The sequence below is a fragment of the Sinocyclocheilus rhinocerous genome, unplaced genomic scaffold, assembly GCF_001515625.1.
Source record: "Sinocyclocheilus rhinocerous isolate Xijiao unplaced genomic scaffold, SAMN03320098_v1.1 scaffold43, whole genome shotgun sequence".
Lineage (NCBI taxonomy): Eukaryota > Metazoa > Chordata > Actinopteri > Cypriniformes > Cyprinidae > Sinocyclocheilus > Sinocyclocheilus rhinocerous.
The window spans coordinates 822,043-831,472 of NW_015628370.1; the positions used below are offsets into that span (position 1 = coordinate 822,043).

The 9,430-nt window shown below is 39.5% G+C and overlaps 1 protein-coding gene across 3 annotated transcripts in view; it reads right to left on the bottom strand.

Annotated features, from left to right (window-relative positions):
- Positions 1 to 9,430, bottom strand: part of LOC107737760 (histone-lysine N-methyltransferase SETD1A-like) — a 27,710-nt gene that overhangs the window by 4,016 nt on the left and 14,264 nt on the right. For 2 of the 3 annotated variants that reach the window (XM_016549374.1, XM_016549375.1), the window contains exons 12-20: positions 8,702 to 8,741; positions 8,336 to 8,540; positions 8,191 to 8,243; positions 6,037 to 7,367; positions 5,159 to 5,549; positions 4,745 to 4,923; positions 4,402 to 4,512; positions 3,006 to 3,125; positions 2,735 to 2,872 (exon numbers count right to left, since the gene is read on the bottom strand). In XM_016549374.1, the coding sequence (XP_016404860.1) occupies positions 2,735 to 2,872; positions 3,006 to 3,125; positions 4,402 to 4,512; positions 4,745 to 4,923; positions 5,159 to 5,549; positions 6,037 to 7,367; positions 8,191 to 8,243; positions 8,336 to 8,540; positions 8,702 to 8,741 (2,568 nt within the window). The remainder of the gene's footprint in view (positions 1 to 2,734; positions 2,873 to 3,005; positions 3,126 to 4,401; positions 4,513 to 4,744; positions 4,924 to 5,158; positions 5,550 to 6,036; positions 7,368 to 8,190; positions 8,244 to 8,335; positions 8,541 to 8,701; positions 8,742 to 9,430) is intronic. The other variant, XM_016549376.1, reaches the window with a different exon arrangement.

Genomic DNA, 9,430 nt, shown 5'->3' on the forward strand with positions numbered 1-9,430 from the left:
GACACAACCCAATCTAGAGTCTTTGTTTCTTGTTATTCGATAGACCCTATTCAATCACACTGCATTCATATGTGTTGTAACCACAACCTGGGAGAAAACGACCATATCTGTCCACAGGTCAGCTCACGGCGAGCAGGTTATGAGCTTATGTGATGTCGTATACAAAGTCTCCTTCCAATAACACTGGCTTAACACATTCGCAACACGTTTACTGGTGCTAAGGTCAGGGAAGAGGGTGACTAGACTACCATTCACTAGTTGTACTAAGTACTTAAAGGGTACTCACCCTTGTTTAAACCTGGAACACAAAACGAGATGCTTAAAAAAGTTACTGTTTTTGGGGTGTTTGTTTTGTATTTACAATGAAAATCAATGGGGTCCAAACAAAAACCCACTGGACCCCACTGACTTCCATTGTAAGGACAGAAAACTAAACATTAAGACCTTTTTCAAAATATCTTCTTCCGTGTTTCACAGAAGAACAAATTCATACAGGGTTGGAAAGACATGTCATTTTTGGGGGTGAACTATAGTTTTTACAAACGAAGCAGACAAAAATGTATCTTTTTCTTTACAATTCACCAAGCTTTCTCTTCCACTTTGAAATGGCATTTGCATCATTTATCATTCACAGTTGCAGGCGTAGTTTATTTTTACATTTTTTTAGTGGTTTCTAAAAATGGACTCACACAAGTTTCTTTACACATGTTCATGCTATACGAAACAAGCTCCCATAACACTAAAATGCAGCTGCGTAAACAACATGGGGTCAGAGCTCGTGACCTGTAGGAACAAACATGCGACCTTTCTGAACGGTCACAGTTGCTTATTCAAACTCCCCCACCCAACTAATTACAACCATTAATCTACGACACAATCTACATGGAAAGGTGCTGTTAGTCAAAAGGAGCCATCAATAACAAATGCGTTTGAGCATACTTAAACTTTTGACATCCGTTTGACTAAATTTATATCAGTGTACCTTTACAAAGCAAGTCTTTCGAGACAAAAGCATCACTGTTTAGGATCTCTTCAACACTATCGTGATGATGAATAATGAAAAGATATGACGTAAAAAAGATTTTCAATCATAAGATCTCAAAAACACAAATCAGTCCTAAATATAACATTCACATCTGATACTTACATCAGCACAGCCTTATTTGTCCTGCGTATCTATGCAGAAAGGTCAATCTCTTTGTATAACTTGCTAAACTGTGATGTGTGTGTGCGAGAGAGAGTGTGTGTGGTGGAACATTTCTCTTCTGTAGAAGTTTCCCCCGGATGTCATCGAACACCACAAACACCGAAACACTTACAATTTTCCGTTGAGTGGGGTTCAGACCACCAACACCTCAGAAGATCTCAGACAGTGGGGTTACAAAATAAGTTTATCCTCCACCCCCCAAAAAACTTTTGGTCAGCCCCCTAAACCAATATTTCCATCTTTCTCTCTAAGATATAGAAGCCATTATAACCTATAAAGCATCATAAGCTACAGAGGTTCTCAAGTAGTGTTCTGATGAACATCAACAGAAAATCCTAATGCTGAATAATATTAATAATAATATATAAAATAACAAATTAATTAAAAACTAACTATGTAATTGTGCATAGTTAAGATTTCAAAATAAATTAATCATTTTAATTTATAATAAAAAACTATTCCCATATGTTGTGCTGTTGACGTCAAAAGCATGTGTTCAGTCACACTTTATGACATTTTACAACAAATTTACTTGGTAATATGGCCAATACTAAAGATGTATCCCCCTATTTATTCCATGCATTAGTCTGGTAAATCACATTTCTGTTGTCATTTATGCACTTACAAAACTGTCAATATTCCAATTCAGTCAAATTTTGTGTCTTATTGGACGTATGCAGTTCACTGTATTCTGAACACATTTCAATGCTCAGTTTTAACAGCCCTCTACACACACCTTGGCAATAAAATCGCCATTGGCTAGTAAATATTTTAATTTACTCGCCAGACTGATATTTTATATATATATATATATATATATATAAATATAAAGCTTATGTTTGTAAAATGACACAGCTTTTTAAATATCTGAAAGTACACTCTTAACATCAGTCAGTCAAGCATAATATGATATCATGATAATCAAGCATTATTTAATGATAGAACTTTAGTAATTAGAATTAAAACTTTGTAACCATGTATGAATGCATATTTGTCATTTTAAATGAACTTAGGACTGTTGGTGGTGCTTAAGATATTGTTGGTCATTTAGTGTTTCTGTAAAAAAAAAAACCTACCAATAATACTGATAAGATGATAATATTAATACTACAAATTCTACCTCTGAAGCGCTCAGTCAGAGTGTTCGGCGAGTGAAAATATATCTCTGCTAAACTTATACTTAGCCTCCAACTCACACACTGGCGAGTAAAATCTAAGAATTTATAAGTCAATGGCTAATGTTAGACATCATTTAGTCGCCAAGAGTGAAGATTTAGTCACATATGTGAGTGATTTACTCACAATATAAAGGGTTGAATACATAAGTTGTTGTTTTTTTTTTTCCAAGGCAAATGAAAAATTTAACTAAAAAAATATTTGGCATCAGGCCCTGCATAACCTAGATCTCCTTCAGTTTAATGAAATACTGATGGCGGGTTTATATAAATGTGGCAGCAGTATGTTTATCAGACATCATGTGGTATTTGAGATATATGGATACGTATGCGTCACTAGGAGGGTACTTACCGTGCAGCAGTGGTTAATAAACCGAGCCAAGTTGCCACACTTGGTGGCGTCGATGATAGTGTCATGATCGACACGGAATAGGTAGCTACTCCCGATGCCTTCTTGGGCATATCGCTTCTCCCGATTATCAGCAACCATCTACAAATGGTGCAACAAACACACAATTACCACCAACAAATCAACAAGTATGTTTTCCTCAAGAGGAACCAAACTCACTTCCTAGTCTAGATCATTTAATAGCTGTTACTTATACTTCAGCTTGAAGGCTTACCTGTCTGATACTCTGTCCCACATATTCAATGACCATCTCATCTGCAGCGATGGGTTCCATGGCAAACAGGCCCCATTCATGGATACGGCTGCGGCCAAACCTCAGTTTCTTCTTACGGAACTGCAAGCAGATGAATTACAAGCATGAAGACATGAAAACACCAATAGGATTGACCATGTTTGAAAGCACAAGAATACTATATGAACATTAAACCCAAATTTGGCCATATTCAGAATGAATAACCACGATTATGCTAATATTTTGGTTATTAACATTCTAAATAAGACCGATGCATGCATTTAAATTTGGATTATGCACACACCTTTTTCATCATCTTTTATACTGCTGTTCACAAGTTTTGGGTCAGCAAGATTTTGGAATGTTTTATTTGTTTAATTTATTTGATAAAATGCAAAAATACAGTTAAAAACAGTAGTATTGAAATATTGTAACTTAAAAAAAATGTATTCCTGCGAGGACAAACTTTCACCATCAATACTACAGTCTTCAGTGTCACATGATCCTTCAGAAATCATTCTAACATGCTGATTTGCTGCTCAAGAAACATTTCTTATTATCAAATTTGAAAACAGTTGCTGCTTGATATTTTTGTGGAAACTGATCATTTTTTTCTGGATTCTTTGATGAATAGAACATTTTATATAGAAATATTTTATAACATTATGAATGTATTGACTGTCACTTTTGATCCATTTAATGCTTCCTTGATGAAATATAATATAATATATATAACAATTTTCTTTAAAAAAAATCTTACTGACTGATCTTACTGGAACGACATGAGGGTGGTTAAATGATGACAGACGAAACACTGATTAACACAAGAAGTCTCTGGGCTGGAGCATTCCTATCCATCTAAACGTTGTTGTATAAACATGGTTCTTTTTTCCAAGACAGTTTAAACAATTCCTCCTAGTAACTGCCACAAACACACAGATTATAATCAAGACTGGTAAATGGCCTGGTAAGGACATACATCCAGTTCACTGATTAAAATCTGGCTATTAAGTGAAAAATAACATTAAAGGCCCATAGGGAAGCCTTAGTGTGAAGTACCTCCACACCTGCTGCATAATAAACCAACGAGACATATGTCTGCCCTTTCCAAACATATGGAGTGTATTCATTCATTCTTTACTCAAAGAACATGCAATTAAGGAGATCCAAAGATAAGAACTGCTTTTAAAGGAACGCCTTTTAACTTTGAACACATTAACTCAATCTCAAAGATCTTGTCAATCATAGCAACAGCCAGAACCACTGATAAGGCTCAGCCAGTCAGGGTCACTGACACAGGAGTGGTGAGGTCAATGTAATCAAAGTGTTGATATTATGATCAAAGTCATGGTTGTGTCAATGAACTAAAGAACTTTACCTTCAGCTGGTTCAGTTTCAACAGGTCTGAGTCCATCACTGCTGGAGTGCCAATAGCACTGAGGAGACGCCGCTGCTCGGAGCGCCTTTCTGAGAGCAGACGATTCGAGCCCTATGACAGACAGACAGACAGAGAGAGAGCTGCTCAGATGGATACAAACTACTAACCCAAACTTTCTCCCATATTCATGCTGAACAAAGTAATTGAATGAGTCAAAAATATTTTCAGTAACAACTACAGTATGTACATTCAAATCTGACATCTTCACAGTAAAAAACAAACAAACAAGACTTCAATTACAAGTTCAACACACATTTGAGTTATTAAAACAAAGTGAACCTACTGCAGTATCATAGTCACCAGCTTCCTGCACAGTCACTGGCTGGTCTAGCTCAAGGTAGACGTCTTTCTCCTTGCGGCTGATGGCATAGTAGCCTTCACTACGAGCACAGCCCGTGACATGCTCTCTTAGCTGCCTATCTGCTGTCTTCTTCTTCCGCCGGGGGTTGGGGATGTTGGTCAGTGCAGGCAAGAGGTTAAGGGAGCAACACTTGGGAAAAATGCACTTAGAAAGCAGCATCAATGTGTAAAGTAGCCTTTTACTCTATCTACTTATACGCATTTACACTTCTCTTGTTTAATCTTTAAATTTGGTATTGTGGTACTGATAATACTGTTGGCTCCTGTATCACTAATAAAAGCACCTGTTTGTTGGTATAAACCATGCATTTTCATTCTTAGGTAGCTGTAAGGATATTGGTATGAGGGACCCAGTGTGTGTCGTTGAGCCAGTCGGTGCCATGATCATCTTGCAACAGTTTCTCGTAGGTGCTCTTCAGGAGCCTCATATCTTCCTGGTCCAGGCCAGTGTTCCAGATGTCATACAGGATGGTCATCTGCTCAAACTCGCTACGGTTCTTGTAAGAGGGCTGTGGTACGGGAGCTGGTGTGGGCATGTGTTTGGGCCGTCGCTGAGTCGAGGGGGTCAAGCCAGCTTCCTGCAGGAAAAGTCGTTCGCTCTTTCTAACCTCTTCCTTTTCAAACTCTAGCGATCTCTCCAGACCGAAGTCAGAGTCTCCCGAGTCAGAGCTAGAGCTGGAAAGCTCACCAGACTCCAACTGTTCCACATCCACATCTTCTTCATATTCCTGACAATAGAGTATGTTTGGAAAATGTTAGCAAACAGACAAAATGCACACAAAATGCAGACCAAATGGGGGGGGGATATTCCGCCACTATTTGACAAACTTAACAGTATTACCCAACAATGCAGAACTGTTGAAAGCAGTTCAAGTTCTGTGGGTTTGCAGGACAAACTGTTATATCGCAACAGCCTGAAACATTCCAGCGTGGTAAAATTGTTGCAACAGTGCTACATTGACAATGCAAAGTGGCATTCAACTAGGATATAGACCATTGAGAAAATATATATACAAACCATCTAAGATGTTGCAAAGATCCTCATATAAGGACCAATGAAACTGTAGCTTTTCAAGCTTCAAGTTATTTAAACTGAAAATTACAGTCAAGCAACCTCCTCATTAAAATTCTCATTTGACAATTACTGTAATTGATGCTTAAGGGTGAATTCTCTCGCAACAAGTTCTTTAATGAGAACCAGACAGAAGCACAAACCTCTAACTTCATTTTCCTCTGTTTCTTGATCTGTTTCTCCTTCTGCTTCTTAGAGATTTGCAGTTCCTCATTTTCTTTGTCCTTCCTACTTCTCTTCTTGCTCTTCCCTTTCCCCCTCTCTTCCATCTCCATCTCTTTGCTAATCGATCCTCTCCTCTTGTGTGGTGGGCCGAGTGTCTTGGTCTGCGTCTCAGCCGTGTCCCTGGAGTCGCACAGCAGGCCCATCCCAGAAAGGTCCCCGTATAGCTCTGGATCCTCTCCTCTTGCGGCTAGCGCTTCCCCGATGACCTCTTCAGGGGCTTCCTGAACACCGTGCTGGTTGAGGTCGGCAGGGAGCAGGACTGTGGGGTCCTGTTTCGTCCTCTTTTGTGGAGATGTGAGGTGCAGAGGAGCAGGAGTTTTTGAATAGTTGTGCTCCTGCAGGACGAACAGACCCTCTGGATCTGGGAGTGGTTGGCGTAGGTGTGGGGCGAAGAAGTCTCCCTCTTCTTCCTCAAGCTTGTGCTCCTCTGCCTCATCGGAGGTCTCTGTTTCTTCAGAGTCAATATCTGCCTCCGGGTCCATTTTCAGTGCCACATCAGCCAGCACTGACAGGTCAGGCTTGGGGGCAGAGGCCAGCTGCAGCAGGCTGGACACTCCCAGCTGCTCCCTGAGTTTCAGCCGCTGCTCCAGCTCCTCTTCATCCTCCTCCTCTTCCTCCAGAGCGGGATGCAGATGAGGGGCGGAAGCCGACTGGCTGAGTGTCCGAGCGCGACCACGTGCACGACCCTTCTGCGTGGTTGAAATGGGGACGGGGTCCTCGTAGGCCACTTTGACCAAGGAGGCATGGTCCAGCGGAAGGTTCTGGACAGTGAGGCAGACGGGCGCCGGGGGTGTTCTGGGAGAGTCTTTGCCACGTTTGGAGGAGTTTTTGGCAGTGGGAGTTTGTGGGGACGGAGGGAGACCTGGACCCTTTTTGGGCTCATCAGGCCGCAGGGAACGCACTGGCGGAGGGACGGTAAGAACGGCAGAAGGGGAAGCATGGGAGGTAAGGGCGTTACTCTCGCTGGGACGAGAAGCAAACGGAAGGAGCATCGGGACGGGCTTGGAGGAGGCGGCTGGAGCAGTTGCTGTGGGCGTGCTTCCGGGAGAAGCGGAAGTAGGAACATCTGAGGCTTGTGAGACAGGAGTGGGAGAAGATGATGACAGAATGGAGGGCTTGACCTCGCTCTCTTCCATTGAGAAAGAAACAGTTTTGCGCCGTTTCTTGAGTGGGGGAAGGAGGAGAATGGGTGAAGAAGGACGGGGATATGGAGAAGATGGAGGCACAGCTGTAACCATTTTCTCTTCTTCTGGTAGTGAAAGAAAGAATTAAGTGAACAAAACGTTGCACTTTTAAAAATAAAAATAAGGAATTTTAAACTCATAAATTTGCTTATTAACAGGATAGTCCACTCAACTCTGTTATCAGTTACTCACCCTAATGTCGTTCCAAACCTGTTTGACTTACTTTCTTCTGTGGAACACAAAAGAAGTCAATGGGAAAGGAAACTGTTTGGTTATCATTATTCTTCAAAACATCTTTTGTGTTCAGCAGAATAAAGAAAGTCAAACAGGTTTGGAATGACATGAGGGTAAGGCGGTGAGTAAGGCCCAATCCCATTTCTACCCATTGCCCATACACTTTCCCCTAGGCGCGTTCACTTGAAGAGGTAGGGGTGTCTCGATTCTCTTTTGGTTGGAGTGGTAGGGGTAGGGGGAAGGGCCAGACAGTCCTCCAAACGAAGATTTTTCAGACAAAGGGGTATGAGAATTATCTCGGCATACACCGGCTACAGCAGCAACATGGCTGCCCGAGCAAACGAGAAGACCCATATATGTATGTATTTTTGGAATTAATAAGGATTTTATTGAAAAATAAAAATTTGTTTTATGTTACATTCAATCTTGTGTTCATATTTACGGTCATGTTATTCAAAGAAATGTTTGCAAAAAAAATAAAAATACCCCCAATACTTAGAAATCGTCAAGCTTTTTTCTCAAATATGTCCATTTTGAGAGAGATTAAAGTTGCGTGTGAATTAGAATTGGGCCTAAGTAATAATTTTCATTTTTGGTTGAACTATCCCTTTAAATCCCTATTTTTTTTTTTGGAAAAAGGGATCTTTAACTAACCTTGTTTGACCTCTGCAGCAGTCACTGATGATTGGTCAATGCTTGCTTTGTCCCTGTAAGAAACAGACATAATGCATGTCAACATATCTGTGATATCTGTGAAGACAACTTTCTTCACACTATCAGTTCTCGAAGAGGGACGTACCTTCCATCCTTTTCTGCATCTATAGCCGCCACGCTGTCCATCGTAGACTCATCCATTGTGTCCAATGACTCACTCTCAGCGGCCTGTTCACCGTCTTCTTCATCTTCCTCATCAGAGGAAGAGGACGATGCTGAGGATGATGGTGATGAGCTCTCAGAAGAGGAGGAAATGCTTTCGTCATCACTGTCTGCGCTAAGGGCTTCATCTGAGAAACATGAGAAATAGACAAAATAATTACATAGCAAAACTCATAGATCTACAAGCTATGTTTGGATAGACAAATAAAAGCCTAAAATAAAGTGCACATAGCAACAAGGACTCAAATTAATAAGCACAGTACAAAAGACAAACAAGACAGCTTCATACCTTCTGACTCATCCACTTTGTCACTGTCTTCATCCTCCTCCTAAACATAAAACAATGAGGAATCACCATTCACAATAACATGTTTGAACTCATCTGTTGGGAGTTGAGAGAATTCCTCCACAGAATTTTAAGAAAAAAAGAGAAATGCTGCCATCTAGCCATTATTCAATGAAATAACAAGTATTACATATTCTGCAAAAAAGATTTTCACCTTGATAGAATTGTTGCCTATATAGGCATCACACATTGTATCATGACGAGAGAAAAGAAATCATTTACATCAAATATTGATGACATTATACCATCTATTGGAAATATTTAAATGAACATTCATCTGTCATTCATGAACAGTGAAATATTTAAATAAAAAACAATTCCAGTTTCCTGAGATGTTATGCACGTTATGTTATTCTGTGTAAAATGTATTAGAAAAACAAAAATAGAAACTAAATATTACCATTATTCAATTTATAGCCTTTTTTTTTAAAATTCAGAACAGATAAATTGTTCAATTTATGAGGTTGTTCAGTTAAGTTGGTAATAATTTTAAACAGTGCTGTTATCATTAACTAAAAGGTTAAAATTGAAAATGTTTTTTGTTAACTGAAATAAAGTGGAAAATAAAATATAAATATTAGATTAACTTAAAAAAATTAAATTGTACAAATTTTAAATGTGTAAGTTCTAGTACTAATTAAAAAAAAAAAAAAAAAATACATCAGCCTCTGC